General features: G+C 38.5%; 6 protein-coding genes and 6 non-coding genes across 19 annotated transcripts; 2 read left to right on the top strand and 10 right to left on the bottom strand.

Annotated features, from left to right (window-relative positions):
* Positions 1 to 5,798: 5,798 nt before the first annotated feature.
* Positions 5,799 to 7,146, bottom strand: LOC121810836 (early nodulin-55-1-like). The gene is made up of 2 exons (XM_042211557.1): positions 7,050 to 7,146; positions 5,799 to 6,292 (listed from the first exon to the last, which is right to left on the bottom strand). Exons 1-2 carry the CDS (start codon positions 7,144 to 7,146, stop codon positions 5,799 to 5,801), a joined length of 591 nt encoding a protein of 196 aa, XP_042067491.1.
* A 1,115-nt stretch (positions 7,147 to 8,261) lies between these two features.
* LOC121741454 lies at positions 8,262 to 11,069 on the bottom strand. 2 transcript variants are annotated; one of them, XM_042134215.1, is made up of 4 exons: positions 11,005 to 11,069; positions 9,299 to 10,196; positions 8,600 to 9,136; positions 8,262 to 8,499 (listed from the first exon to the last, which is right to left on the bottom strand). In XM_042134215.1, exons 2-4 carry the CDS (start codon positions 10,076 to 10,078, stop codon positions 8,389 to 8,391), a joined length of 1,428 nt encoding a protein of 475 aa, XP_041990149.1. In that variant the 5' UTR covers positions 10,079 to 10,196; positions 11,005 to 11,069; the 3' UTR covers positions 8,262 to 8,388. The 2 variants fall into 2 exon arrangements, with proteins under 2 accessions (XP_041990149.1, XP_041990148.1); XM_042134214.1 differs by lacking the exon at positions 11,005 to 11,069 and having other exon boundaries at positions 9,299 to 10,092; positions 10,181 to 10,428.
* On the bottom strand, positions 10,566 to 13,116 carry LOC121741456. Its single transcript, XM_042134216.1, has 4 exons — positions 12,260 to 13,116; positions 11,389 to 11,922; positions 11,171 to 11,294; positions 10,566 to 11,069 (listed from the first exon to the last, which is right to left on the bottom strand). The coding sequence occupies exons 1-3, from the start codon at positions 12,995 to 12,997 to the stop codon at positions 11,184 to 11,186; spliced, it is 1,383 nt and encodes a 460-aa protein (XP_041990150.1). The 5' UTR covers positions 12,998 to 13,116; the 3' UTR covers positions 10,566 to 11,069; positions 11,171 to 11,183.
* An 81-nt stretch (positions 13,117 to 13,197) lies between these two features.
* LOC121741457 (peroxisome biogenesis protein 22-like) lies at positions 13,198 to 16,433 on the top strand. The gene is made up of 8 exons (XM_042134217.1): positions 13,198 to 13,475; positions 14,466 to 14,702; positions 14,793 to 14,840; positions 15,484 to 15,540; positions 15,628 to 15,729; positions 15,826 to 15,891; positions 16,011 to 16,112; positions 16,228 to 16,433. The coding sequence occupies exons 1-8, from the start codon at positions 13,383 to 13,385 to the stop codon at positions 16,324 to 16,326; spliced, it is 804 nt and encodes a 267-aa protein (XP_041990151.1). The 5' UTR covers positions 13,198 to 13,382; the 3' UTR covers positions 16,327 to 16,433.
* Positions 16,434 to 17,197: 764 nt separating this feature from the next.
* On the top strand, positions 17,198 to 20,564 carry LOC121741350 (histone-lysine N-methyltransferase ATXR2-like). 2 transcript variants are annotated; one of them, XM_042134075.1, is made up of 15 exons: positions 17,198 to 17,331; positions 17,398 to 17,486; positions 17,709 to 17,794; positions 17,884 to 18,164; positions 18,292 to 18,404; positions 18,502 to 18,533; positions 18,668 to 18,822; positions 18,937 to 19,024; positions 19,109 to 19,157; positions 19,255 to 19,309; positions 19,385 to 19,454; positions 19,534 to 19,603; positions 19,743 to 19,819; positions 19,951 to 20,007; positions 20,088 to 20,564. In XM_042134075.1, the coding sequence occupies exons 1-15, from the start codon at positions 17,270 to 17,272 to the stop codon at positions 20,196 to 20,198; spliced, it is 1,395 nt and encodes a 464-aa protein (XP_041990009.1). In that variant the 5' UTR covers positions 17,198 to 17,269; the 3' UTR covers positions 20,199 to 20,564. The 2 variants fall into 2 exon arrangements, with proteins under 2 accessions (XP_041990009.1, XP_041990008.1); XM_042134074.1 differs by having other exon boundaries at positions 17,411 to 17,486.
* Positions 20,565 to 20,682: 118 nt separating this feature from the next.
* Positions 20,683 to 24,654, bottom strand: LOC121741349 (zinc finger CCCH domain-containing protein 13-like). Of its 6 annotated transcripts, none has more exons than XM_042134070.1 (11): positions 24,435 to 24,654; positions 23,241 to 23,354; positions 23,107 to 23,137; positions 22,862 to 22,997; positions 22,700 to 22,756; positions 22,308 to 22,405; positions 22,117 to 22,188; positions 21,803 to 22,005; positions 21,350 to 21,543; positions 20,978 to 21,181; positions 20,683 to 20,872 (listed from the first exon to the last, which is right to left on the bottom strand). In XM_042134070.1, the coding sequence occupies exons 1-11, from the start codon at positions 24,550 to 24,552 to the stop codon at positions 20,801 to 20,803; spliced, it is 1,299 nt and encodes a 432-aa protein (XP_041990004.1). In that variant the 5' UTR covers positions 24,553 to 24,654; the 3' UTR covers positions 20,683 to 20,800. The 6 variants fall into 6 exon arrangements, with proteins under 6 accessions (XP_041990004.1, XP_041990003.1, XP_041990002.1 ...); XM_042134069.1 differs by having other exon boundaries at positions 23,463 to 24,576; XM_042134068.1 differs by having other exon boundaries at positions 23,241 to 24,060; positions 24,435 to 24,574.
* Positions 24,655 to 26,558: 1,904 nt separating this feature from the next.
* LOC121742772 lies at positions 26,559 to 26,695 on the bottom strand. Its single transcript, XR_006038116.1, has one exon. It is a non-coding gene; the product is annotated as a small nucleolar RNA snoR137 (small nucleolar RNA).
* A 111-nt stretch (positions 26,696 to 26,806) lies between these two features.
* LOC121742765 lies at positions 26,807 to 26,929 on the bottom strand. Its single transcript, XR_006038110.1, has one exon. It is a non-coding gene; the product is annotated as a small nucleolar RNA snoR80 (small nucleolar RNA).
* A 76-nt stretch (positions 26,930 to 27,005) lies between these two features.
* LOC121742760 lies at positions 27,006 to 27,102 on the bottom strand. Its single transcript, XR_006038105.1, has one exon. It is a non-coding gene; the product is annotated as a small nucleolar RNA Z152/R70/R12 (small nucleolar RNA).
* Positions 27,103 to 27,147: 45 nt separating this feature from the next.
* On the bottom strand, positions 27,148 to 27,242 carry LOC121742759. The gene has a single exon (XR_006038104.1). It is a non-coding gene; the product is annotated as a small nucleolar RNA R11/Z151 (small nucleolar RNA).
* A 35-nt stretch (positions 27,243 to 27,277) lies between these two features.
* LOC121742756 lies at positions 27,278 to 27,365 on the bottom strand. The gene has a single exon (XR_006038101.1). It is a non-coding gene; the product is annotated as a small nucleolar RNA Z157/R69/R10 (small nucleolar RNA).
* Positions 27,366 to 27,435: 70 nt separating this feature from the next.
* LOC121742757 lies at positions 27,436 to 27,523 on the bottom strand. Its single transcript, XR_006038102.1, has one exon. It is a non-coding gene; the product is annotated as a small nucleolar RNA Z157/R69/R10 (small nucleolar RNA).
* Positions 27,524 to 27,987: the final 464 nt, after the last annotated feature.

The raw sequence follows: 27,987 nt of genomic DNA on the forward strand, positions 1-27,987 counted from the left end.
CAAGGATTGGATCCGGACATACCTCGGGTATCGGTTGAGGCGGGTCAGATGGACGTGGTTGAGGAGACTCTGGAGAGGCTTGCTCGGCGACAGTGACAACTGTCTCTGGTGGATCCTCAATCGAGGGGATTGGAGGTGGCACGAACCAACTTAGACAGTCCTCATGATTATTTCTAGGGTTGTTAGGTTTCTCCCCCTGACTGCTAAAGTGGTGGGTGTAAAAGTACTCGGTTTCTAGAAAATCACAGTTTATGGTGGTGATGATTTTCCTAGTATTTGGATCGAAGCATCTATATCCCTTTTGGTTGACCCCATAACCCACGAAGACACATTTGATCGCACACGGGGAGAATGTGGTTCTCTCATGTTTGGGAATGTGGACGTAGACAGTGCACCCAAAGACTTTCGGTGACATGCCAAGGGCTTCAGGTATTTTGGCTTGCTGGGAAAGGATGTCAAGGGGAGTTTTGGATCGCAGGATTTTGGTTGGTAGTCTGTTTATTAGGTATACGGCAGTTGCAACGGCTTCTGGCCAAAGGGTTTTTGGGACATTGGATTCAATTAGAAGGGCGCGGGTGATTTCCAGAATGGTTCGGTTTTTTCTCTCGGCAACTCCGTTTTGTTCGGGTGTGTAAGCGCAGGATGTTTGGTGTAAAAGGCCTTGTTTCTGGAAGAAGTCTGACATGGTATTGTTAACAAATTCCCTCCCATTATCAGAACGAAGGATTTTAATGGTAACACGAAACTGGGTTTGTATCATGTGGAAAAAAAGGATGAATTTTTCAACTACTTCTGATTTATTTTTCAAAAAATAGATCCAGGTCATTCTAGTGCAATCATCAATGAATGTCACAAAATATCGAAACCCGTTTCCCCCAATAATTGGTGCAGGCCCCCACACATCGGCATGTACTAAATCAAACATAAATTTCATACGAGTATCTGAAGGTTTAAAGGATTGTCTGTGGCTCTTAGCCAAAACACAGGTTTCACATGAAAAATCTCTAGGCAAAGAAAAATTTGGAAACAAAAGTTTAAAATAACCATGGGACGGATGTCCTAGTCTTCTGTGCCACAACCAAGCCTCCTTTTTCGTGGACCCGTGAGCCAGCATCGCACTGCCATGTTGAGCTACCCCGTCCACGTAGTAGAGTCCTTGATTCTCAGTGCCACGCCCAACGATCCTCCTCGCCCGAATATCCTGTAAGATGCAGAAATTTGGATGCATTAGGAGTGTACAATTCAAGTCCCGTGTTACGTGGCTTACTGACATTAGCCGCTGAGACAAGTTAGGAACAAACAAACAATTCGACAGTTGAAGAGTAGGGGAAATTTTTATGGTTCCCGCCCCAGCTACCGTAATTAATTCCCCATTGGCCGTCCTAATATAAGTTTTAGTCACCTCTTTAAAATCACTAAAATCAGATTTTTCTGGAGTCATAGTATCTGTGGCACCATAATAAAAAATCCAACCCTTTCTATCGACATTATTAATGTTTTGCACAGATAAAGCAGCGGAAATATTTATCAAAGGTGCAAATCGGTTATGTATGGAAATATGAGGGTGCATTTTCGTATTTTTGGAGTGTATTGTGTCCTTTCTATAATTATCCAAATTTGAGGGGTGAATTTCGGATATTTGGGAGCTGATGGGGGCTTTTCGTATAACATGTATATTTGGGGGATCAAATTTTTGGAAGAAAAATTCGGAGGGACTATTTTGCAATAAAAAAGGAGACTTAAGGTTTGATGGGTTTGATCCTCGATCAAACCCAGTACCTCCGCCGCTACTCCAATTTCGCGATTCTCCTCCTGTCCGCTCCACAAAATTGCCGACCCGGACTCCACCGCCTCCGCCGCCACCGTTGTTATCACCCGGGTATTCCAGGTGGGGATTGATTGAGGATGGAGTCTGGTTCGTCCCTCCTCCATTTGAGCCGTCTCGGTGTTGATTTTGGGGATTCCCTAGCCTCTGTCCGGTCTCGTTAATTCCGACCGCTGCGAGCTTGATTTGAGCCCGTGCTTTCTGTTTCTCATCCCACCAATCCGGGAATCCCACTCGGAGAAAGCAGGTATCCCTCGTGTGTTTGTTTTTTCCGCAGTGGGAACACCATAGCTTGCTTTTATCGATTTTTCCCCCGGTTTGGTGGCTGATTCCGGTCGGTGGCGGTCGTGGTGGTCCTCTGCTGGTTGGCCGTTCTCTCTGTGCTCCAAACCCGTACCCGATCTCTCCCGATGATGCATCGGCGCTTCCGACGCCCGTTGATCTGGGTGCCTCTGTTTGGGGCGCTCTGTTGAGCGCGTGTGAGGTGCACCGGAGTGTCGGGCTAGGTGAGCGTGCGGCAGAGAGACTGATACGGCTATTATTATTATAATTATTTAGTTAGTTAATTATGGATTTTCATATCTTTTTCATATCTTTTGTCTTGCTCATTAAGTTAGTATCCACTATTATAAATAGTGGACATTGTTAGTTATTTTGATCATTCAAGAAATATCAATTATCTCTATTTTATTTTCTCTTACTCTCTTTCCTTTCAAACGTGCAAAACGCACAAAACCTTGACGCCGGATCGACGGGCAAAAGCTCCCGCGACGTTCGACGCAAAATCTACGAGTTAAGGAACTTCATCCTTAACAAGCGGTGCTTTCATTCTCGAACTCATGGCCGAAGTCAATCTTCGTTCATGGTGGGAGATATCGCAAGCATCTGAAGGCTTGCAATTGAATTCAACAGCAGCAACGTGGGAGAATATTCTCGCTAGGCTCGCACGGCTCGAAACCCAATTGGTTGAGCATAAGCGCAGGGTAGCAGCAACGCACTCTCCGCTCCAGCCCGAACCTGATCCACCCGACCAACCCCGGCTGTACACCGCCGCACAGCCACCTCACGCGCCCTACCAGCCGCCGCCTCCAATCACCCATCAACCGCTGCAACCTCCCCAAACCTACCAGCAACAGCAGCTCACATGTAGGGCGATGCAACCACGACGACAGTTCTCGCAGCCTAATTCTTGCTGGTATCCGGCAACCCAACAGCTGCACACGCCTCCGCAGTACCCGTCCTACACCAATGGACCTACGGTATATTCGGGGTATGAACTCTACACGCAGCGCATACCTCAGCCACCGAATCCGGGAGCTTTTGCCCGTCGATCAATCCGGCGTCAAAATTATGATTTTGTGCGTTTTGCACGTTTGAAAGGTGTTAGGATCGTCGACTGCAACATTAGTTTGATATTGTCCGCTTTGGGTCAAGCCCGCACGGATTTGTTTTTGGGTCACTCCCAAAAGGCCTCAAACTAATTGGGGTTGGACAGGAATTATATACACATTCCAACTTCCTACCCTCATCCGATGTGGGATGGGTTTGTACCCCAACAAACCTCCCCTCAAACCGAGACCACATCGGGAACGCAGTCGACACGAACATGGGTTGTTCTAGCCCTGGCCCCTGGGGTCATCCTGGGCCCGACTCTAACCCGAGTCCTTCAGGGCCCGACCCTAACCGGGGCTCATCCAGGCACAACCCATAGTCACCTGGGCTCTGATACCACTTGTTAGGATCGTCGACTGCAACATTAGTTTGATATTGTCCGCTTTGGGTCAAGTCCGCACGGATTTGTTTTTGGGTCACTCCCAAAAGGCCTCAAACTAATTGGGGTTGGACAGGAATTATATACACATTCCAACTTCCCACCCTCATCCGATGTGGGATGGGTTTGTACCCCAACAAAAGGAAAGGGAGTAAGAGAAAATAAAATAGAAGGATAATTGATATTTCTTGAATTATAGAACTAAAGAACAATGTCCACTATCTATAATAGTGGATACTAACTTAATGAGCAAGACAAAAGATATGAAAAAGATATGAAAATCCATAATTAACTAACTAAATAATTATAATAATAATAGCCGTATCAGAGACTCTTGAGCTTGGGCGCGTTTGACGCGGGCCACCACGTGCTGATGTCGAATCTATACGCGTCCGTTGGCCTCTGGGGCGGGGTGGAGAGAGTGAGGGAGCTCATGAGGTCGAGAGGCGTGTGCAAGGACTCGGGGTGTAGCGCGGTCGAGATTTGTGGCGCGCGACTCTCATTGGGTACGATGTAAGGATATGTAGCGTATTATTTCTCTAATGAATTTTTTTTTTAAATCATAAAATTTTCCCTCTTAATTGCGGTCACGTGCACATGGCATGGTCTCTTTTACCCATGAATAAAACCGTACTAATATAATCAAGTAGTAATTGATCATAACAATTAATTTAATCAAATCGATTCATTTATTACATGCATAATTTAACCCAATGCTTAAATACACAGAGAATTGAAAGAATCTGTAGTATAGAAAAGAAATGTGTTGTTACATCGGAAAAGCAACAAAGATCTTCATTTTCCTACTCACACTTCTCCTCGCCGCCGCCCTTGTTTTTGGCTTCGCCTTCCTCGCACGCCGCCAGAACTCCGACGACGCGCCGCTGGCTTCCAATCCCTCCTTCATTTACCCCACACATTTCACTACGCCGCCGCCGGATAATCATGCCACTCCTCATTCATCATCATCACCACCGCCGCCCTCGTCTTCTCACGTAGCTTCGACCACGCAGGTAGCCCGCCGCCGCCGCCGCCGCCGCTTAGGTCGGCGGCTCCTCCGCCGTCGCTATGTCCGGGAAATGATTCGTAGTTTGTATCTTTGTCTAATTTATTTATCTAATTTTTACTTTTTCTTAATGAATTTTTTTTTTGGATTTTGGTTTTTGGTTTTTTATTTGGGAAGTACTTATGTTAGAGAAATTATGAGTTATATCTCAGATTTTACAAATTTATGTTACACTGCTCCAATGTAGAAGCTTGTTTAGTTGTTAGGAGTAGTTTATTTATGCGACATTAATTACATCGGACGGCAAGCCCAAGCCAAAAGCGTCCTTTTAAAAATAGAAACTATTTTCATTTTGGATCGTCTCTTAAAAATATTAACTTTCTATTTTAGGAAGTGGATCCATAATCCATTAATTCTATTTCCATTACTTTTTACTCATTTTTAATACTTCTTTTATTTTATTTTACCAATTATGTATTAAAGCTCGTGCCATTTTAAAAGTTTCTATTTTTCAAAGATTGGAGGTAGTAACATATTTCCATTAAAAAAGGCTACAAAGTCATACTCTTAGAATCAAGATTTATTAGTGGTATATACAATAGAGTAAAGACCAAAACTGGTACTGAACATATGCTCATTTTACGATTTTGGTCTTATACTTGATCTTTTGTATTTTTGCATCATGAACATTTCAACTCGGATCACAATTGGTCCTAAACTAACATTTCCGTCAATTTTTAAACGGTTTTAACCCGATTTTGACCGATTTTTAAATGGTTTTAACCCGAATGAGACTGTTAAAACCGTCAAAATCGGGTTAAAACCGTTTAAAAATTGACGGAACTGTTAGTGTAGGACCAATTGTGATCCGAGTTGAAATGTTCAGGATGCAAAATTTCAAAAGATAAAATATAGGATCAAAATCGTAAAATGGACATATGTTCAGGACCAGTTTTAGCCTTTACTTTATACAATAAGCTAATTTATAATGCCTTCCAAAACATTAAAAATACAAAAAAGAAGAAGAAAAGAGTAGAAAAAAACGTATAGAATCAAATGTGACAATGAAAATTGAATTCATCAAATTGATATAGACTATAGAGTATAAGATCAAATAAAATCGTTACACGAGACAAAATCCGAGTAAAATAAATAAAAAAACTTAAGCATAAACAATGTGATCACCAAATTCAATTTCAAACTATATGAACCAACAAAACCAACACAATTAAACCGCCGATCAAACCCACCTTCGCCGCCGCCGACGGAGCAGGCGTCGGAGGCGGCAACGCGGAGCCACTCGGTGCCGACGCTGACGGCCGAGGAGGAGGAGGCATCACCACCTTGGAGTGCTTCGGCGGGGGAGATGGAGCTGTAGTACTTTTCGATGGCGGCGGCGCCGGCGAGGGAGTCGTAGTTTTGGATGGCGGCGGCGAGGTGGTGGTGGATGGCGGCGGCGGGGAGGAGGCCGGCGGTGGGGAGGAGGCGGCGATGGTGGTGATGGCGAGCTTCATGCCGCTGATGCAGTGGCCGCCGGTGCCGCAGATGAAGTACCTGGTGCCGGCGGAAGTGAGGGGTACAACGGCGGCGCCGCCGGTGAAAGGCGGCTGAAGAGGGTTGGTTGCGGTGCATGATTCATAATCTGAGCTGGAAACTTCAGTCACGTCGTGGTTGGTGGTGTATCCGAAAACTGTATATATGAAAAAATATAATCATGTTAGAAATTTGTAAATAAATTATTTTATTTTATATAATATTTAAATAAACATAATTCCTATTTTTGGATTTTTTTAGAAAAACCAATCTGAATCATACAAAAATTCAATTTTGAAAAAAAATCGGTCTATTCAAAAATTCAAACCAATCGAATTCAATGTTTTAGTTTGGCTCGGTTCGATTATTCGAATTATATAGAGATATTATATATATACACGAAAAATGTCGTGTTCTTCAAATTAGCAATAAGATTCTCTCCTAATAATACAACCTATTTATCAAATTTGAAATTAATTTCACACTCCAATATTTACGTATTTCGATCTAGTACTAAAGTAGTACTATCAATCAGATTAATAGTACTCTTTCCGTCCCCCAAATATTGTTCCACTTTGATTCGACACAGGTTTTAAGAAATGTAATGAAAATTGAGTTGAAAAAGTTAGTGGAATATGAGTCATACTTTTATATATTAATTTTATAATAAAATTTGAGTAGGAATGAGTTAGTGGAATATAAGGTCTACTATAAAAAATGGTAAAAAGTGAAATGAGACAAATTTTGTGAGACATACAGAAATGGAAAAATGGGACAAACTTTCAGAGACGGAGGGAATAAAAGTATACTCATAGCAAAAAATGGAGAGAGATGAAACTAACTCAAATGATCTCCTTCGACAAATGTTAAGGAAGTAGGCCATGTTTGAAGATCGGTGGATTGATCCCACCCACCGTCTGGACTTCCGACCGTGTAATTTACGGCCGCCGCCATTCCCATCAACACCGCCGCCATCACAACCAAACTCAAAATTGTCTTCATCATTTTCATTGTGCTTTTGTTTCAAAGGTGTTATCTGTGTGCAAATGTATGTGTATGCATAAGAGAAGAGATGGATATTTATTCAATTTGGTTTTTTGAGTTTGCAATTTTGTGAAGTTAGTTGTATATAATAAGTACTATAGAATTAGTTTATGGAATGAAGTTTGATTTGGTAAACGTTATTGAAGAATAATTTGGTTTGGCATAACATGCAAAATCATGGATGGCCACCACCTTTAACAATATATATGGAGTACCAATCACACATTGATATTTATAAAAATCTAGAAGGTACATACCACCCAATTCAAATTTAATACTAGTAATACAAATAATATTAATCCACGCTTGGCGTTAATTGCGTTTACTGACATTTTATTATATCTTTGTATGATATGCCCACCTACTGCAGGTTGACCTAGCTAATAATTTCATTAGCACTTTTCTACATTTTAGTTTAGTATTTTTTTTATTAAAGTAATTTACATTATCTTGAATTTCCGTACCCCTAACGTTCAGCAAAATGATTCTTTGTGTTATATTTTTCATCTAAAATATTAGGTCTATCTTCGTGGAATGGGTGTCATATTTTACATTTTTAATTCCTTTATACTCCATATCTCTACCTAAGGACATTAATAATATGTCATGTTAAATGAATATACACACATGGTTTATATCATGGTAATTTTACTATTTTTCAAATTAATCTGCGCGAAAATGAAACTATTTTATATAAGAAATAATATATTAAAAATATATATACATACACTCACATAGTTAGGTATGTACTATAGCAAATTATAATCAAAATAGTTAATACTCACTCACATTGATTTTTTTAATTATTAAACGTGAGAAAATTAGAAAATTATTATTTAATTAATCAATTAATGAATTCAATATGAATGTAGAAGCTACATTTAAAGCTTACATAGACTATTGGGCTCTAAAGGCCCATATATTCAGAAGAGTGTTGAAATAATTGGGCTTTAAACATTAGGAAAATTTATTGGGCTTTCCTTCTCATGTTCGTATTTCTTTGTGTGTCATGTATACTCACTCAACATGCCACTTTGGTCAACTTTTAAGTAAAAAAAAAAACTAGATTCTGATAGTGTAAAGAATCCAAGAAATAAGAAGAGTTTGATTGAAGAAAATGCAGGAGAGATCTGACAGTTATCCTTGATTAGTTCACAAGTTTCCCCTAACATGGTGGATAATTAAATAAATTACTATAATGTACCAAAATCAATGCATATGTATCAACTCTTCATGGCCACATTCTCTAACAGCAATCTCCATCACATTCCCAGCAGCAGAAGGCAGCACATCACAGCATTGTCTTCGCGGCGCCAGAAGCTGCAGTACGAGTACATGAAAGTTATGGTTCGAACAACGAAAGCATACATTAACACACTAGTAATCAAAGATAAGGCCATGAAAAGGGAAACTGAGGCACCTGTTTCTGATCAAGATCAAGCTTGTGTGACATAACTATGATCTGTTCAAGCTTCCTTGGAGATAACGGGTCGCTGAACGTGCAGTTCTCGGAGGTCATATTTCTGTAAACGCTCCTTATCCCATCCGTTGCAGAGGACACACTGTCCAAGAAAAACACAGTAGGCCTACGGCAGGGATCAGGGTGGAGGGATAATGTGTCTACATCATACAACTCATGAATGCCGCCATTTTTTTTCCACGGCTGGTAGGTTTCTAGAGTGCGCAGTGCCTCCGGTAAGGAGAGGTGGTGCGGAAAGATTTGGACTGCATAGCCCCAAGAAACAGAGATTGTCCAAGAAAACCAACGATCGTAGCACACTGTCTGCTGCATGACCCTCTGGGAATCGATGTTCACGGCTTGAAACAAGTGTTGCATAGCATCTTTTGGTTCCATTTTGGGGAAAATCGAATCCGTGGCGTCCCAGTGATGGAGAGAAACAATAGGCCTGAGCGGGTGAGAGGTCAAGAATCCGAGCATACTCCCACGGATATCCATCTGTTGTTCAATTTAATACTGTTAAAAATAAGCAGCAAGGAAAATAACAAGAAGATAGACCCGGTGCTAATCGCATCACATATTTTGAGCTTGTTTCGTCGTGTAATCCTTCAAATATTCAATCATATGTAGTGGTAATCAAATTTATCACTATAAATGTACCTGATGGAATCCTGGCTCATGAGTGAGACTGATGCCAAGCTCAGCAAGGCAGGCTTGAATCCTGCCGTCACTTCCAAAAAGATGAGGGTATCGAGCCAAACACGAGTCGAGCACAGAAGCCAAAACTTTGGCCAGAGGATAGCTGATAGCAAAACCAGCTCCTCCAAAGGCCATTTCATACGAAAATTGCTTGTTCTGAGCAAAACTCTCAGAGTTTGTTCCAATGTAATACCACAGGCCATCATCATACTTGGAAAGGGTTTTGACAAGATTCTCAGGGAAGAAGAGCGTGTCATCGTCCCCAAACACAAACCACCTCACATCGGGGTGGTTGAGGGCAACAGTCTCCGACACCACACGTGCCACGCGTATGGCTGACGGGAGGCCGCCATTCCTGTATGTGTAACGGAACCTTGATGTGTCCTCCGATACACATATAGGAGGAAGAGAACCGTTATCAGCCTGGTCAAGAGTTCCGTTTGGGGGCATGCGTTCCAGGAAAACACAACCCCTCATCTCCTCGGGCATCCACCAGATTCTAACATACTCCTTCCTGCTCGGCCAGGACTTCTCACTCGAGGCAATACCAAAGACGACGTGTTGAAGGGTGGTTGGTGATGACCAGCCTTGTAAGGAACCGGAAAAATGTATTACCTTCGTCCTTGGGAGGATCAAGAATGATGCAAGAAGATACGTCGTGCATAGAAGGAATGAAATGATCATCAAGCTTAGGAGGCGACGTGATGCTTCAGATTTGGACAGTACTTTAGCAATCTGCATCTTTGATTTTTCCTCTGCAAGAAACGGGCAACGGAAGAATTGAACTGGTGTAGAATAGAACAGTCATAATATTGAGCAGCTTTTGAACTTTAGAAGCCTTACTTGTTGACCAGATAACCTGGGTGGAAGTAAACAGCTTAGATCAGGACAGATTTTTCCTCAAAAGTTAGGTACATCCACACATAGAAAGAAAAAAGGATATACAAAATTAAATATCACAAAGAGTTATCTTCCCTCAGCAACAAAATCATGTTCAAATTTACTACCACCTGTGATTTATAATAAGATGATGATGTCTCACATAAGCAAAGAACCAAAAAAGTCAACTCCTTCATCCTAGGATCTGATAATTGACTCACATCTACTGAAGAATTAAAGGATACAAAACGTCTCATGCAAAAAAAAAGGTAGGATTTGGCTTTGCCAGCTTAAGGTAGATTGCATTCTACTCAAAGTAAACTCCAAAATTAAACTAAATAAATTTCCATTTTCCGGTGAGAAATTTATTCATTATAAGACCAATGATGATAGAAATAACATCAACTCGCTGGTAAGAACAGGTATGGATAGTATAGGTACACGAAAGAGTAACACAAGACTAGGCATATCTAGTTTACAAATTAAAAAAAATGCTATAGAACAAAATATTAGGTGAGAGTTCTAAGAATATCATGCTAAGCATTCCATGATGTGCACCATCAATCTTCAGGTTCTCGGATATTTGACTTGGCCATTAGAAAGACGAGAAGCTCTATTTTACGTTAAGCTCCAGCAGACAAGTATTTCTTCCTGTCTTCTCGTGCATAATCCAAAAGGAAAGACGAAATGAACATGATACCAAAAACTAACAGAATGTACATATTGCTTGCCACAAGTTTGATCAACGATTTATCCTGTGATTTATTTTGTCTCCAGATTTAAGGTACCTTCACTCAAGAATGTGAACAACTCCCGCCTGATCTGGGTTGACCGCCATGAGATACTCAAAGGTCTAAGTCAACAAAAGAAGACAATTAGTTTTAACTAACATATAAAGAACTAATTCGCTCTACTGAAGTTGTATCAACCAATACTGTCGAGTGATGCACTCACAATGCAAGATTAGTTATCCCTGCATGGCAATCAATTCATGAACTCCACATTTCCTTATTTGGACAGTCATTGTTTCATCAGAAAACAATGAAATATCGCAGCAATGACGACGCGGTACTTCCATCTAACACAAAAGACAGAAAGAAAGATTAGAGAAACAACCAAAAACATTACAAACGACCCAAATAATTAGTTATTGATCAAAAGACAAGGATTACCTGTTCAGTATTAAAACCTATTTTCTGAGAATAAACACTAACTGCTTTCAATCTCTCTAATGCTTTAAATTTAACACAACTTCCAGTATTGTGTCTAGTGTATTCGGTCCAGATACCAGTTGTATCAGCAGTAACGGTATTCAAAAAGAAGGCAACGGGTCTTTTGCATGGATCACTAGGGTAATCTCTCGTGTTGAACATATAACGGCTTGAAGATACATTCTTTCCTCTCTTCCATGGGCTAAAAGTTCTCTGAAGTGAGAGCACTTCAGGAAGAAGTTTGTTCCCTTCATATACTTGAACAGCATAGCCCCATGAGATTGAAACCGTAACTGAACTAGTTTCGTCGTAGCAAACACTCTGCTGGAAAATCCTAGCAGGATCAACGCGTGAAGCTTTGGAAAGATGTTCCAAAGCATTAATCCGGTCCCTACCAGGAAAGATTGGTTCAATAGCATCTATGTGATGCAGTGATGCAACAAGTGATATTGGATGCGCAGAGAGAAATCCGAATAAATCCCCTCGAACATCGACCTACACAAAAAGGAAAACATAAAACACTATCACATCATACCATATACAATCATCGACATTAAAGATTACTCCTTTCCAACAGATTTAGAGCTATTGGCTATTTAGGAAAGGGTGAGATCCGAGATTAATAGTTAAAATTAGTTGTTTTGCCTATGATTCAACTAATTAAAAAAAGCAGCTAGCAGAAATCCACATTGAACGAGATGAAAACGTACAAATAAATCCATGCCAAAACCTCAAATCTCTGATCATAAAAATCAGGATAACTTCAACATAACACCCTAGCTAAACCAATGTGATTTTGATTTTGATATATCATCAAATTCGAATAGCTTACTTGATGGAATCCTTTCTCGACGGTTAACGGAACGCCTAGCTCAGCTAAGCAGGCGAAAATTCGAGCATCGCTTCCGTACAAATGGCGGTACCTACCGAGGCATGAATCGAGAACCCTAGCCAAAACCCGAGCTAATGGCGCACTGACCGCGAATCCGCCACCACCATACGCCATATCAAAGCTGAATTTCTCATTCTGCTCGTAACTCTCAGAGCTACTGCCGATATAATACCACTGATTGTGGTCGTATTTCGACAAAATCCTCACCAAATTCTCAGTGAAAAACAAGGTATCGTCGTCGCCGAAGACGTACCAATGAACGCCGGGGACGTTCAATTCGACGGCGTCCTTAACGATGCGCGCAATTCGATGGCCGGCGGCAAGGGTTCCGGCGCCGGGAGGGACGATGATTGGAGGGAGGGAGGGAGGGATCGGCTGGGGCGGGGGGCGGTCGAGGAAGAGGAATGTGGTGTTGAGGCGGGCGATCGGGCGGTGCCAGAGGCGGATGTAGGGAGCGCGGCGGTGGAGTGAGGCGGAGGAGGAGGCGACGGAGAAGAGGATGCCGTGGAGAGAGAGCGGCGGAGGGGGATCGGCGGCGGCGGCGGAGTGAGTGACGGCGTTGGAGGGGAGGTCGAGGTTGTGGAGGTAGAGGAGCAGACTGACGGAGAGTAAGGAGGAGACGGCGAGAAGGAAGTCTCTGATGCCGGATCGCGTGGCGGCGAACGGAATCACGGCCATTTTCCGGCGGTTTTTCAAACAGTCTCTGTTTTTGGTGCCCGAAATTTGCGGAATAAACCTATCAATTTTATTTCTTTTTCAAATAAAATTTACTGTATATGAAAATTGAAAATAATAAATAATTAAAATACCAATTTAGTCAAGAGATAATAAAATTTAGTTGAAATGGTGGAATGCTATCTTTGCATAAAGCAGAAAAATTCAAAAGCCCCTTCTTCCTATCGCTTTCTTGCTCTTTCCTTGCCGATCTATGTATAAATTCGTTGTTTATTTTTCCCAGTCCACTGTGAAGAGCTTCAGCTTCAGCTCCCCCAATTTCACTTTCCGAATAAAAATAAAATAAAATTGCCATCAATTTAATTCATCCATTGTTTCTGCAAATTCGATGGCTGAAAATTCAAAGGAAGATTTTCTGCAGTTGGTCAAGCGAGTTGGGGCTTTTTTCACTGTCAAGATTTCGAATTTACTCCGACGCCTGGTTCGTTTTGAATTTTTCTATTATTTTTCTTGAATTTCATGCATTTCTACACTCTTTAGCTGCTCTTGTCTATGAGGAACAATTAGAAATTTTTATTAGTTGTTGAAAATTGGGCTTTAAAGTGTATATATTCTTCAAGTTTTTTTTCTTCCAATTTTACGTATACAGTTTTATTTTATTTTCTGGTTTTGTGGGTGTAGGGTGTGAAATTGATTTCTTGAGTTGAAATGTTGTGGTGTGATTGTATGAAATTGTGAAAAATTTAATTAGAGTTGTGAGATTTTATCAGTTGAAATTTGTCCTCGAAATTTCTAACTCAATCTCTTCATTATTGATTAGTTTATAAAAAAAAAAGTTGATTGTGTGTTGTTCACATGATGTGGATAGGCTTAAAGAAAATTTGTTATAAACAGCCCCCAAAAGAGAGAATACTTGAAGAAAATTTGTTAGTAGTATAAACTAGTATTACATGTTGCAGGTCGAATAATGGATGTTGCAGATATAGTAATGTGGCATGGTATGGAAAATGATTTTAGTTTGAACTATGTTTGTTGGAATATAGTCGGTCAGGTGCTCTACCTTTCACCGGCCAGTCAGTCTAGTCATTCATGGACCTCTCTCCCTCCCGCAGACCATGTCACTTCCGGCAGTATTGAATCAACAATTGAACAATTTTAAAGAAGTCAAGAACGCGAAGAGTGGCCTGGCTTGTTGTATAAGACTCGAGCTTTTCTGTTAATCATTTCTTTTTCCCATGGAAAGCATAGAGATTGATTGATTGTATGATGTAGAAGACATAGGATAACTGTTCAATTTCGTTTCTGTAAGAAATCTACTGTTTTCGCTAAATAAAAAAAGGAAATGAACATTGTTTTTGAGAATATAGCCCTTGCCTCCACTCATATTGTTGTTTATTTACAATATTTGTGTTTTCAGCGATTAATTTGCTATAAATGGAAAGGATTATCGATTTTGTTGAATTGACTGCAGGATTCACGATCTTTTGGGGCTGTAGCAGGGCTGGCATTAGCAATAATTTTTACTTGGAGACTATTTAGAGCACCTAGAGGGCCACAACGAAGGCAACCTAAAAGACAGGCATCCTCAGCTAGTAGCTCTGATGTTAATAGTCGTGCAAGTGAAAATGCAGGCACGTCTGAGGTTTTCACTCCTCCAGAAGATCCCACTACCCAAAATGTTATTGATGAGTTATTTCAGCCGGTGAAGGTAGTTTTATAGATGTTCGCTCTGATTTTCTTTAGTATTATATAATGTTCTCCAATCTTGATTTGGTTTTTCGTTGTTGTGGAAATGCAGCCAACTCTCAGCCAAATAGTGAGGCAAAGGCTGAGTGAAGGAAGGAAGGTAATGTAAGAAACACTTTGTGGTCTTATTTCATATACAAGCCACTTTTGTATTCTCTGCCCCTTCTCTTAGTAACAGGAACATATGACTACAAATCTGTTAACTGATATTAGTAGTTTGTGTATAAGTTATAGCACATTTGTTTACGTGGGCTTGCATTGTTTTATCAATTGATCAATTAGCGTGTATATGGTCATGGGTTTTCCTTAGATAATTTGTCAAATTAAGTCACATAGTTTGAAAAATATGCCTTTTCCAGTTGTGGAGTTTGCGTTTTTATAGTTCTAGATTTGAGGATGTCAGATGGGTCAGTTGAAATTCGAATATGCTTCTCGTATTAGTTCCCATTATTCGTATTTGGGATTCTGTTTATAGATATATATATTTTGATTTCTTTTGGAGTGAAGAGGTGTTTCTACGTCTATTTTGGGTACAATACATTCCAGAGTTAATAGAGCTCGATAAGTTAGGAATGGCCAGAGCTTAATTTAAGATTCTATATGCTGCAAAGGTGGGAGGCTGTAACTGGTTGCTTAGTTTCACATTTTGCAATTATATAAAGAGTCAGAATTCATCTTGTGTTAACTGAATCATGACATTGTCTGTCACGACTAAACTCTTCCTTCGTAACTTAACTGTTCAGATAACATGTCGCTTGCTTGGTGTAATCCTCGAAGAAAACAGTCCAGAAGAGCTTCAGGTCGGTGCAATTTTTTAATTTAATGATCATCCATAAAATCATCATTGAGAATTTGCTCATTCTTGTGGTTTGCTGGATTTCTGCCAGAAGCAAGCAACTGTCCGGTCATCAGTTCTGGAGGTGCTGCTTGAGATCACGAAATTTTGTGATCTTTATCTCATGGAAAGAGTGCTCGATGATCAAAGCGAAGTAAAGCACCAAATGTTTCAGTTCATTGAATTTGCTGTGCTATATAATTGTCACTCTTTGTTCAAGATCACTGATACACTGAGTCAATTTATGCAGAAGAACGTTCTTCTAGCTTTGGAAAATGCCGGGGTTTTTACATCAAGTGGCTTAGTCAAAGATAAGGTAACGCTTACTTCTTTAAAAAATCGATCTTTATGAGAATACTACTACGCATTCATGTGGCTGGTTACGACTTTGAATTGTCTATTTCATTTCATTATCTAATGCATGAGAACCTTCAGGTTCTCTTCTGTAGCACTGAGATTGGACGGACGTCGTTTGTGAGACAACTCGAACCAGATTGGCATATAGACTCAAATCCTGAAATCACTACCCAATTAGCTGTACGTGCACCCGCCTTCTCTTTTATCAGTATCTTAATTGTATTATCACTCCCATCGATATCTTCGTTCCGTTCATGCTTCTACCTTGAAATTGACTCCCTTGATCATTCTCCAGAGATTCATCAAGTCCCAGCTACATGTATCTCCCGAGAGGCTCGAGCGACCTGCTGCCAATGTGTTCACGACCCCGTCGTTGGAGCAGTTCTTTGCTTAGTGTGATGTGCACTAGTAAGGTAAACATAGTTTGCTTCTGTAGTTTGCTGATGAATCGGATTGTACTGTTCTAGACTACATTTCATCAATGTACTTATAAATAATGTATCCGAATTGATTTTTTTTTTTCAATTTTGTATTGTTTGGATTTTATTATTTCAGAGGTTGTTGTATGGGTTTCTATTGTCGTAGTAGAAATGAAATACTCTTATGAAAGATTATTTTTCAATTGAAAAATGAGATTGCAAAAAGTTCATACCCTAAGAGGTTGTATGATTAGAGCAAGGGGTAACAATTTGTACGGGTTGGGTCGTCACAATATGGCTGAATTCAAGCACGATCGGAATAAGTTGTTTGGCATAAACACGCTTTGCTATATAAACACTAATATGATACGAACAAGATTCAATCCATATTTATTATATGATAACGACATGACAAGATAGATCGTGCACAATTCAATTCATATTTACATACACGATAATGACACGACTATGTAAAAATATGAAATTCACGATATTATTGTCATATAGAGTCTCAGTTCTCAAAAAGTCAAAATTAAAAGACTAATACTCGAATTCAAAGTAACACTAACTATTAACATAAGAATTTAATTAATTATTTAGAAACACATTAAATGCTTCCATGTGTACCTATTAATTAATTATAAGAAGATAAAAAAGGTACTAGTACATAGTATTAAAATTCAATAAACTTAAAAATTAGTCTATTAGTATATTATTTATTAGTACTACTTTAAAAATTAAAATATTTGAAATCGATATAAACTTATGGAATAAACGAGTTATATTAATTAATCAAGAAAAATGCACATAAATGAGAACTACATATAGATTTGAATGGAGGCGCAATATAAACAGAGCGAGTCTTAGCAGGCGGAAAGCTGTGAGATTTCTCAATGGAGGCTTCAAACTGCCCAATCGATGCACAATTTTCCGACAGAATCTCGATTCTTCTCAGCTCTCCACCTCTCCCACAAGTTGAGGCAAGTAAAATAATCTTTAAATTCACTATCTTTCACTAAATTATTGATTATTGGGGATGAATTTAGCGCTTTCCCACAGGAATATTTTGAGAAGCTTGTGACTGAAAGGGAATGTAATGGGCTTAAAGTCAAATTAGATGGAGAGCATGGAAAAGGTAGTTCCTTTTTATTGTGTTATTATGGTATTCTATTATTTTATTGAACACACACAAACACACCTATGTTTCAATGTGGAGTTTTGGTGTTTGATTCTTTGGTGTTGAGTTTCTAGGAGAAGACCTTTTTCTAAGATTTTGATGTATGTGAATTGTGTGGAAAATGGTTAAAGTAGTTACCTTTATTGAAGGTTTTACATGATGTGGTGAAAATAACTGTAGGGGTTTATAGCGAGGTAGATTTTCGAGAAGATGACCTAATTTTGAAGGATCGAATGCTTGTTGGTGCTCAACATTCATCTAATAAGGTATTGGATGATGTGATTAACTACCTTATAATCATCTCTATGATGACATGATTTAATGTTGTTGTCCTTTTTCTTGTTGCTCGTGGAAGGTCAATTGTATGGTGTGTAGTTTCTGCTTTCGATTCATTGGCTCGATAGAGCTTCAAATCGGGAGGAAATTGTATTTGGAAGAGTTAGGGATATCTGCAGATGGAGGATATGGCTCATCTGGTGGAATGGAGTGTAGTAGTTCGTCTGAGAAAATTCGTCTGTCGCATGATACTATCCAGTCATTAATGGAGGGACGCTTGCAGCTTCCGTATTCAGAGAACTTCCCTCTCCCTCCAGTTGTTTCTTGCATTGGAGGATGCAAAGAAGCTTATTATTGCAGGTAGTTCACAAGCTTAGTCTAAAGGCTCTCGACAAAACCATCTGGTTAGACCAGTGCAATATATGATCCATATTTTCTTAATTTGTATACTCATGTCAGCATTGGATATGCAATTCACTTTTTGTAGCAAATCTTGTGCGCAAGCTGATTGGGACTCGTTCCATTCTCTACTCTGCATTGGGGCTGGATCATCATCTCCTAATAGAGAAGGGCTTCTGGAGTTCGTGAAGCATGCTGATGGTAAACCTAGAAATCATTTTGGTGAAATTCATATTTTCGTACATATTATTCTTTTTATCGGATTGGTTAACGTGCTCTCACCATCTGCTTTCTCCAGACACAAATGATATCTTCATCCCTGCTGCCAAGGTAATTCGCCTAATATTTACTGAATTATGCTATTTTGGTTGTGATAAAGGTCACTACAGATTCTTTTTTTTTGTTAATAATATCTTCATCACATATTCGTAATTTTTTTTTGTATATTTTGGTTCTTGGTGCAGGTAATATCCTCCACCATTTTGAGATACAGAAAGTTGAAAGCTGCTCGTGTTGAACAGCAGCCGGGAAAGCTCATTGTGTCAGATCCACACGACAGTTGCATATTCCCTTTGCTATTAGAGGCGTGGAAGCCAGTGTCGATGGGATTTAAGAGAAGGTAATTGAGACAAAAGTACTATATAAAACGGGCGACCAGAATCTTGAATCTGGATATCGAGGCCTTACTGTGACATATAGTTACGACAAGCCAGTAAGTTTTTCCCGTCTGTAGGTGGTGGGACTGCATTGCTCTGCCAGATGATGTCGATTCCTGCGATGAAGCCGACTTCAGAATGCAAATAAAGGACTTAGCATTTGAGGTAATCCGCTTCTGCTCCTAAATGGTCTAAGTGAATATCTCAGTGAATGCTAATGTAAGTTAATAATTTTTTTTTAATGTTTAGTCGTTGCAGCTGCTGAAGGAAGCCATCTACGACGGGGAATGTGCACCGCGTATCCTACCCATTGCTGAATTGGCTGCAATTTATTTCTGAATATTTGTACGAATCTTGCTTTAATTCCCAGCTTTGAAGTCCTTAATCTTTCCAAGTATTTTCCCTCGACATCTATGGCCATATCATTGGCATGTTTGAGCTGAATAACCTGTAAGTCTGTTGCTATTCTTTGTGAAGTTAATGAGTCAAATGCGTTACCTAACTTGGGGTTCTCTTACATTCCAGTGATTTGGTTGTAGCATCCCCAGTCGAGAATTACTTTTTGTACATCGATGATCTTCCCCCCTCCCAAAAGGTTTGGATGTGTTCGTGCTTCGTGGTAATCACAGCTCTGGATTTTTCATATTGGTTTGTTAAATAAAAGTTCATTACAGAAAGAAGCTGAGAAGACGACTAAATCTTTCCTCGATGCTCTTGGCGAGGACTACTCTGTTTCGTGTGAAGGTATTTCTCTCTTTCTAATGGTAGCAACAAGTTACTCATGAATCCATCAAAGATGAAAAGGCGATTGTGTGTATGTGTGTGTGTGAGAGAGAGAGAGACTTGAATATTGTGACGGACTTGTGTTTATAAATCTGCATAGGTACTGCATTTTTCCCTTTGCAGAGTTGTATGAATCATTCTTGCATCCCTAATGCCAAAGCATTCAAGCGTGAAGAGGTACTTATTCGAATCTTGAACCATAATTGCTGTGCCGTGTAATGCTGCAAACAATCTTTCTTTTGCTCATTCTCGCCAAGGCTGCGAGACGTTGAACCAGATACTTACAGAGGGTTCTTTTGTTCGATCAGGATAGGGACGGTCAAGCTACTATACTTGCCCTTCGACCTATTTCAAAGGACGAAGAGGTAAACTTCTTCACATTCTTCATAATCATGGTTATGAGCTTAAGACAGATGCAGTGAGCTTCAGCTTCTTGTCTCTCCAGATAACTATATCATACATCGATGAAGATCTTCCCTACGAAGAAAGGCAGCTACTACTTGCCGACTACGGTTTCACATGTAAATGCCCCAGATGTGTAGAGGAAGCACCCTGAATGCCAAAATTAACTGCCCCCCCCCCCCCAAACCTCACAGAGACCGTCTCTCGTTCGAAGAAGCAACCAACCAAACAGGCTACGGCCGGTGTGGCTCAACTGGAAATCAGGGTGATGTTTTTCTTTAAATGTTCTAGAAGGCAAAGCTCAAATTTTTCCTTTCTTTAAGTCGTTTTGATATATTATCTACTTTGTTTTTATGTAGTTTGTGAGAAAAATTGATTAGTCGTGATTGAGACGATAAGTTTATGAATAGTGTTTTTGGTAGGAAAGAAATTTCGTTGTAGGTGCGTGTTATGTATGATAATGTGGGGAAATTTCACCATTCATTATAGATGGAAATGTCAATCTATAAACTCGATCAAATGCCAACTAAACACCTAGAATTGTATGAATGGATAAATTGAATACAAATGTGGATCTAATGAGCTTTTTATGTAAGCAGAGAACTACAAAAAGTGATTACCAACCAAGATCTGGAAAGTAGGTAAAATGGGAAATGATAAATAAAAACAACCAGACCTAATTTCTGTACAACAATTTGCAAATGTGACAGCCCCAGATCTTACAAAATTCGGTTTTACGCATAGAAAGGAGATACATCAAACAATATCGACTTCGACAGTCTCCTCATCTGCTTCATCAACATCCACATTCTCATCGTCACCTTCGTACTGCAAACAAGCCAAGTTTATCATCTCAGCTGTGGAACGAGAGATGAAAACGTGTTTTTCTTGCAGGGGTTTTCTTATGTATGCATCAAATTCAGATATAAATACCTGCATATATGCATTCTGAGGGATAGGAGGTGGGAGCGGCAGAAATGGTAACCTGGAGGTCTTGAATCTATCTTCTGACCCATTAGGACCGTTCGAGGGAACCTGATACCTCTCATCTGTTTCAGCAACCTCGACGTCTTCATCAATTGCATTAGCAGCTATACCAGTTGAGGGCAGTATAATGCCAGTCTCTGTTACCTTGTACTGCAGAATTTCCATGAAAAGCAAGAAGTATTACAATACTAGTTTCCCAAGAATACCATCAAAAGTACAAAAGAGTCACATGCACACAATTATATGGCAAAATGTATAATTCACTTGAAGTTTAAATGAAGTTATATCATATGAATTCTATTGGGAATAAGAGAGCACCTTGTCAGTAGAGTCAGTATCAGCAGGCAGGTTTGAGCCTTTCCTGGACTTTTCTTCATATGTTGATCGCCAACGACTATTATATGTATCTGCATCTGCTTCAGATTTCTTGGTATTGCTAAAATTCTCTTGGTTCCTGGATGATCGATGAGGTTTTTCTACCTTACTTTTACCCATATCAGCTCTTCCCCCAACTGGATGGACAGAACAAAGTATGAAAAATAAGCTAAAACTAAGAGATGCATGCATATAAACGACATCATCCAGAATATAAATTCTTGCTGAGTTGAGGGAGTTAAATCAACTATCATAAAAAGCATACACTAAATAATACAATTAACTAAATTAAAACTGGCTGAACATTCATTTAAAGTGCTAAAGATAATGTGATGTGCATTAACTTTTTAAAATGCCTCATGACAAAAAAGGCCTGTGTATACAGTGTTTAAACACCTTGAGGTGATGCCTCCTGAGCTTCAAGGGAAAAGCGAGACCTCTTCCTGAGCGGGGAAGAATTTAGTTGACCCTCATTCAGTGGGCTAGTAAAACCGCCCTTTACATCATCATTCGAGGCTTTGGTTTTTGTATCATCCTCATTGCCTACCCCAACGTCCGAATCAAGCTGCTCACCCAACTTCTGAAACTGGGCCTGTGATCTATAAAACCACGAACACCATGAAAGTCATTACAAAGTTAATCTATAGACTGAGAGACACTAAGGAAATAAAAATGAAAAGAAGAATACTATTATCAAGCCAAAAGCATACCTCTTCAGTTCTTCTTGTAACCGCGAGTGCCGGTTATGTGCTTTAATAAACTTCTTTATTTTTGTAGAGAACCTAGAGAAAAAGTTCAATCCAAGAGAAATGTAAGACTGCAATAAAATTCTGAGATTAATCAAACTATCAGACTGCAATTCATAAGAACCTAGAAGTCATGTAGTGGTGAGTACTGATACCTTTTACCCTCTTCTTTCTCTTTAGAAAGTTGCATCTCAAGATCATGAATTTTGAAAGTCAAAGAATCGGCTTCGTTAACCTTTTCCTCTAGGTACATCTGTCCAGGAACACAAATGAACAGTTTAGAATAAAATTTTGTGACCAAACAAAAGTAAACTTTTGCGAGCTCTAAGAGGGGTACCAGGTCATACACAAGTGAACAATTTCGGGTAAAGATGACAATGGAACAACTAGTACGACTATGACCAAACCTGTCCCATTGAGCCAGCAACATATATTTCTCATTTAACCCTACAACTTTGAAATTATTTCTTGTGATGCAAAACTGAAAGAGGACTGCACCTACAACACATAAAGCTCCAGATACAAGAATGCAAAACATGAATCTAACCTGTAGCTGTTGCTTGTCGTCCTCCAGCAGCTTAATTTCAGAGTGTATTTCTCTCAGCTGTAAAAACAAAAGAATGATCAAGATGCCATTAATGGGACAGTAAATGACAGCATAAGCTTCTCAGGCTCTTCAATGAATTTGGAAGGCTATTATCTGTCGAACCTGCTCATCAATTTGCATTTTGGCTTCAGAGGATGCCGGTCTTCTATCTTTGATTTGATCTTCAGTCCCATCCGACATTCTGCCCGAGTAATCACTATGACCATCAAATCGCCTTCTTTTCCGCACATTTCTGTCACTGAAACAAAGAAACAAAAAACAAGAGGCAGATTCTAGGTTAATCCCAGACAGGTTTCATACGAGTAAATATAAGATAAAAGCAACAAAAAAAACTTTACTGAACCTACATCCCTTTCCCAAGAGAGCGAGGACTATCTCCTGCAAAGTAGAGGAACAAAAATATTAAAAAATTACTACTTTGAAGACCTTGATATACTAAGGACACGACAAAACAGGATCCAAATGGAAAGATGCCTCTTACCATGAGAGGTGTGTCTTGCTCTGGCATCTCGTCTATCTGGTGAGTTGCGCAATGGAGAACGGATCCTGTCGAGCCTTTCTCTCAAGTCACCACCACCTCGAAACTCCTGATTTCCTGCAAGATGGAGAAATGTCATAAAACATATATTGATCAGTTGTAATCTCACAACCGACCCAACCAGGGTGCCCAAGCCAGTAACTGATAGTATTAGGCTAAGCTTACCATTACTAGTACAAATGAGTAACATAATAATAATAAGTTTTAGTGCCTTCTTGCAGATTCCATATGAGCCATAGAAATAAAGGCTCTTCGTGTAAAGATAGATAAGATATACTGGGAGCTTTATAGAATGATACTCAAGGATCATTGAAGCAACTCAAAATATAGAAACCCTCTGCCCCGCTGTGATAAAAATATAAATCAATGGTGCTGATTCTTCACATGCCTGTATGGAATTAATAACTATATTGTTCCACGTGCAATACATATATATCATCTCTATAGTCACCAACCAAGAAATCCAGCAGATCCCTTCACAGTATCTTTCAACGCTAAACCATGTGAAGAAAATACCATTCTCTCCAAGAATATATATATAGTGCAGAATATAGTGGGATATTGATCCAGCATTGGGATGGCGCTTGACATTCATATATAGAAGTCAGATCAAGATATCACCACATTCTGTACAAACTGCAGACATTCCAAAGGCATCTCTGACCCCTCACATAAAACAGCAGATTCAAAAATGAACAGTGTGGACTGATAAACACACCAAAATCAGCAATTAAGACTGATAAACCAACCAGCATAATCCATTCTGCTAAGAGGTACTGAGTTAGTACGTTGGTAATGATTCATAAAGTGTGGACAAGCAATATCTTGGACAAAGATTTTTAATTCACACTGAGATGACAAATGATCCAGACAGGGAGTAATACAAGGATTATAGAATACACACATCGTCTCAAAGATTTAATCCTTTACCCCCACAAACAAAAACAAAAAGATATACCAATACTCACTCAAATCAGCTAAAAACAGTATAAAACACAAGCATATAACAAATTCTATGCAAAACACCACATTCATTTGCGACAGAAAACAATTAACTGAAACTGGAAGCTGCGGTAAAATAAAGCTATTCGAGCTGAGTTTCTCCGAATAAGAATAGCATATGTACGATACATATACCATTGAAAGAGCGGCGGAGCTCGGCGTCGCCATGGGCAAAGTTACAGAACTGGCGAGAGCAGCGGCCCCTCTGGAACAACATACATAGCTTTGTCTTGTACAGTTTCCTCTCTACCATCTCTTTCCTTCTTGAATTCTTCTTCTGTAGTCCTGAATTGAATTCGCCTCTCCAATTGAAATACGACCGCAGAAACCCTAATTTGCAAACAAAGGAATCGCAATTTGTATATTTAACTTCATTTTAAATCATTAGTAATAGTAGTAGTATTGATTCGTGATCAGATGATAACCCCTAAATATCGTAATAACCCTATAATCAAATCTGGATTACACATATTTCTAATCATGCGGTTGAGATTCAAACTTAGATTTACTTCATAAAAAAGCGCGGGGTAAAACTATCATTCCCTCATTTAATTTCTGAATTTCGCCAAATATCACGTAAAATGATAAAATGATAGGTTTATTGCATAGAATGATAGGTTTGCCGGATAGAATGATACTCTGACTTGATAAAATGATACTTTTAACTGACTGATAAAAAGATAAAATGATAGGTTTATTGCATAGAATGATAGTTTTGCCGGATAGAATGATACTCTGAGTTGATAAAATGATACTTTTGACTGACTGATAAAATGATAAAATGATATATGTTAGGTTTATTGCATAGAATGATAGTTTTCTCGGATAGAATGATACTCTGAGTTGATAAAATGATACTTTTGACTGGCTGACAAAATGATAAAATTAGCGAAATTCAGAAATTAAATGAGCGAAATTTGGATACGTAAATTTAATCATGAGCGAAATGACATATTTACCCCGTGCTTTTTTTATGAAGTAAATCTAAGTTTGAATATCAACCGCGTGATTTTAAAAATGTGTGGTCCAGATTTGGTTAGGTCCAGATTTGGTTATAGAGTTATTACGGAAATTGGGGTTATCATTATAATGCACTCCTAGTAGTAGTAGTATATATGATAAAAATAAGTAAACATTACTACTAATTAGTAATAGATATTCCGTGATTCCCTATAGCATTTTTTATTTTAAGTCCTAAATTTAGGATGGAGTAATTAGTATAATTAAATTAATATTTAAATATAATAAAAAAAATTTAATTAATTCTAATATTTCAATAAAATATTTTAATTTTTACTTAAAATAGAAATAATACTACTGGTTTGAGACAAACCATAACATAAAAGTACAAATAATATGGGACGAATAATAATTTTTACCAAGTGTTTATGATGACTTTTCTTATTTTGTACTCCTATATTAATTTGTTTCTTTTCCTATATTTTAAATTACTATTATTTTTAAGGGAAACTTATATTTGGTGTTTTTCTAGTTACATTTTTTTAAAATTTAATAGTTCAACCATAATTATAAATACAACAAATTTAAATCATACATTTAATTCTTAATCCACTCTTAGAGATCAATTAATGTAAACAAAGTTTATTTAATTCTTAATTCACTCTTAGAGATCAATTAATGTAAACATAGTTTATTTAATTCTTAATCCACTCTTAGAGATCAATTAATGTAAACATAGTTTATGAGCTTGTCACGACATTCACATAAATATTGTAACGGATGTTGAGATCATCTTTTAATTAAGTGTATAACAAATAAATTTTGTAATGGAGTATCATTCAATAAGAATAAAATTTAAATGTATTATGTACCAGTATAATTTATGTATATTTATCTTTTTTTTAGATATTTTTACAATATACTTATTTAGAGTCCAAGTTGATTACATTAACTTAATACATATTGATTGGTCTAACAAAACTAATAACGAGTAGAGATTAGGAATATATTTCCTTTGTAACAACATGAAAACTTAATAAAAATACAACACATGGTATTTGTAACATGGTTATATACCTAGACTCCATAAACAAAATTTGGAGTACAATACATATGACAAATCAAGAATACATTCTAAAATACATCATTCAAATCCAACAGTAAATTGAAGGTCTTCCACACCTAAAACAAAAGACGATCAAAAGCCATCGACGATCCAAATATCCTACATCACAAATCCATAAACAAAGTAGAAATAACACAAAACAAATACCATAAACAAATCCAAAAAAATGGAAAAGATGTAGGAGAAGACAGGTAGTACGATGCCATAGAAAAAAATCGACATCAAACTGTTTAATACTACGAATTTATCTATGCTTCGGAAACTAGAACACCCCTCACTTCATTAGAGAGAGTTCACCATATGAAGCAACATCAAAAAGACAAAAGATGGAAGTCGAAACCAGTATAAATCAAGATCAGATTTTTAATAGACATGTACAGAATAACAAATGAATATAAATGATTTGGGAGGGATTAATTGAAAATTTACGAGGTGTTTCCGGGATCCAATGATATTGAAAACTCACCGATCAGGATAGCCACAAATTTGATATTGCGTCCGTGCCATTAGACCAAGAGAAACAGATTAATCCCCATGAATTGGTAAAGGACGCAAAACTAATTGCAATTAAAATGCTAATGTAAACAAATTCGAGATGAAATAATAAGAAATTGGGAGGATTTGCTCAGAGGAAGGAGAAGTCGTTAATTAGATAGGCTCACGGATCGGAATCCACTGCCCCAAACACAGAATTGTGCTTAATCTCATCATTGCAAATGCTATCATTATTCAAATCGGAAAAAAAAGCTGATTTGAGGAAAAAGGCTTCAGTGTGTGTAACAATCAGATCATGGATTACAATAAAATCATAATCTCACTGAAATCCGCTAAGATAATTATTTTTTCATCATAAGCCAGAACATAAAAATTCAACAACGATGAATAAAATTGAAAGTGTGCTCAGACAGCCAAGGGTTGTTTCGTCAAATGCAAGATCAGAAACTCTAGTCCACGAAAAATTGCATCATCACCACACACGATTAGAGAAGATAAACAAATTCGAGAGAAAAACAATTAGGAAAACAAAATTAGGCAAAATTGAAAAGATATTAGCATGTTGAGACCGCCAAGGGTTGTTTCGTCAACTGCAAGATCGGAAACTCTAGTCCACGAAAATTTGCTTCATCTCCGCACACAATTTCACGAAAAACAATTAAATAAAATTACACTAAATTGAGAACATAAACATTCCGTCGGAATTGGCAGTGGGCGGCGGAGCCGGTGAGGCGTAAGAGCGGTGGTGAGAGTAGCTTGAGATATCTGAATTGAGGAGAGATGGGGCAGTATTTAAGCTTAGAATTTGAGCTGCTGAGCTCGCTAGGTTTAGACTGCGGCAATTGCTAGGGTTTTACTCCATGAGAGATTTAACATGGGTTTTATTTTGGGCTGATTTTTACAATGTTGTTGGGCTGAAGGCCCAGTTTTGGAATTCATTATTTGTAGCCTAAGTTGGGGATGATAGGCCGATTCGTGATTTATTCAAAATTATCATTAAATTTAAGCCATGGTAATACTTTTCAAAAATTCAATTATAGACTATGATGTATAATTTTCACAATTATCTCATCCGCAGTCTTTTTAAAGAAAATGTGATGTGGATTA

Source organism: Salvia splendens, chromosome 7, assembly GCF_004379255.2.
Source record: "Salvia splendens isolate huo1 chromosome 7, SspV2, whole genome shotgun sequence".
In the NCBI taxonomy this organism is placed as follows: domain Eukaryota; kingdom Viridiplantae; phylum Streptophyta; class Magnoliopsida; order Lamiales; family Lamiaceae; genus Salvia; species Salvia splendens.

Bases quoted from the DNA above. Each gene is read 5' to 3' on its own strand.
- LOC121741350 (XM_042134074.1), top strand. From the start codon at position 17,245: ATGGAGGCTTCAAACTGCCCAATCGATGCACAATTTTCCGACAGAATC. The intron at 17,795-17,883 runs GTATTGGATGAT...TGCTCGTGGAAG, and splicing joins CTCAACATTCATCTAATAAG to GTCAATTGTATGGTGTGTAG. The intron at 19,455-19,533 runs GTTTGGATGTGT...AGTTCATTACAG, and splicing joins ATCTTCCCCCCTCCCAAAAG to AAAGAAGCTGAGAAGACGAC.
- LOC121810836 (XM_042211557.1), bottom strand. From the start codon at position 7,146: ATGAAAATGATGAAGACAATTTTGAGTTTGGTTGTGATGGCGGCGGTG. The intron at 6,293-7,049 runs GTGGGTGGGATC...TCATATATACAG, and splicing joins CACGGTCGGAAGTCCAGACG to TTTTCGGATACACCACCAAC.
- LOC121741349 (XM_042134067.1), bottom strand. From the start codon at position 23,607: ATGATCCTTGAGTATCATTCTATAAAGCTCCCAGTATATCTTATCTAT. The intron at 22,757-22,861 runs GTTCGACAGATA...TTGTTTTTACAG, and splicing joins AAATGCAAATTGATGAGCAG to CTGAGAGAAATACACTCTGA. The intron at 22,189-22,307 runs GTATCAGTACTC...CTTTTTCTCTAG, and splicing joins GAGAAAGAAGAGGGTAAAAG to GTTCTCTACAAAAATAAAGA.
- LOC121741456 (XM_042134216.1), bottom strand. From the start codon at position 12,997: ATGGCCGTGATTCCGTTCGCCGCCACGCGATCCGGCATCAGAGACTTC. The intron at 11,923-12,259 runs GTAAGCTATTCG...CTTTTTGTGTAG, and splicing joins TCGAGAAAGGATTCCATCAA to GTCGATGTTCGAGGGGATTT. The intron at 11,295-11,388 runs GTAATCCTTGTC...CTTTTGTGTTAG, and splicing joins TAGGTTTTAATACTGAACAG to ATGGAAGTACCGCGTCGTCA.
- LOC121741457 (XM_042134217.1), top strand. From the start codon at position 13,383: ATGGCTGAAAATTCAAAGGAAGATTTTCTGCAGTTGGTCAAGCGAGTT. The intron at 13,476-14,465 runs GTTCGTTTTGAA...AATTGACTGCAG, and splicing joins CGAATTTACTCCGACGCCTG to GATTCACGATCTTTTGGGGC. The intron at 15,892-16,010 runs GTAACGCTTACT...GAGAACCTTCAG, and splicing joins GTGGCTTAGTCAAAGATAAG to GTTCTCTTCTGTAGCACTGA.
- LOC121741454 (XM_042134215.1), bottom strand. From the start codon at position 10,078: ATGCAGATTGCTAAAGTACTGTCCAAATCTGAAGCATCACGTCGCCTC. The intron at 9,137-9,298 runs GTACATTTATAG...ATTGAACAACAG, and splicing joins ATGAGCCAGGATTCCATCAG to ATGGATATCCGTGGGAGTAT. The intron at 8,500-8,599 runs GTGCCTCAGTTT...CTCGTACTGCAG, and splicing joins TTGATCTTGATCAGAAACAG to CTTCTGGCGCCGCGAAGACA.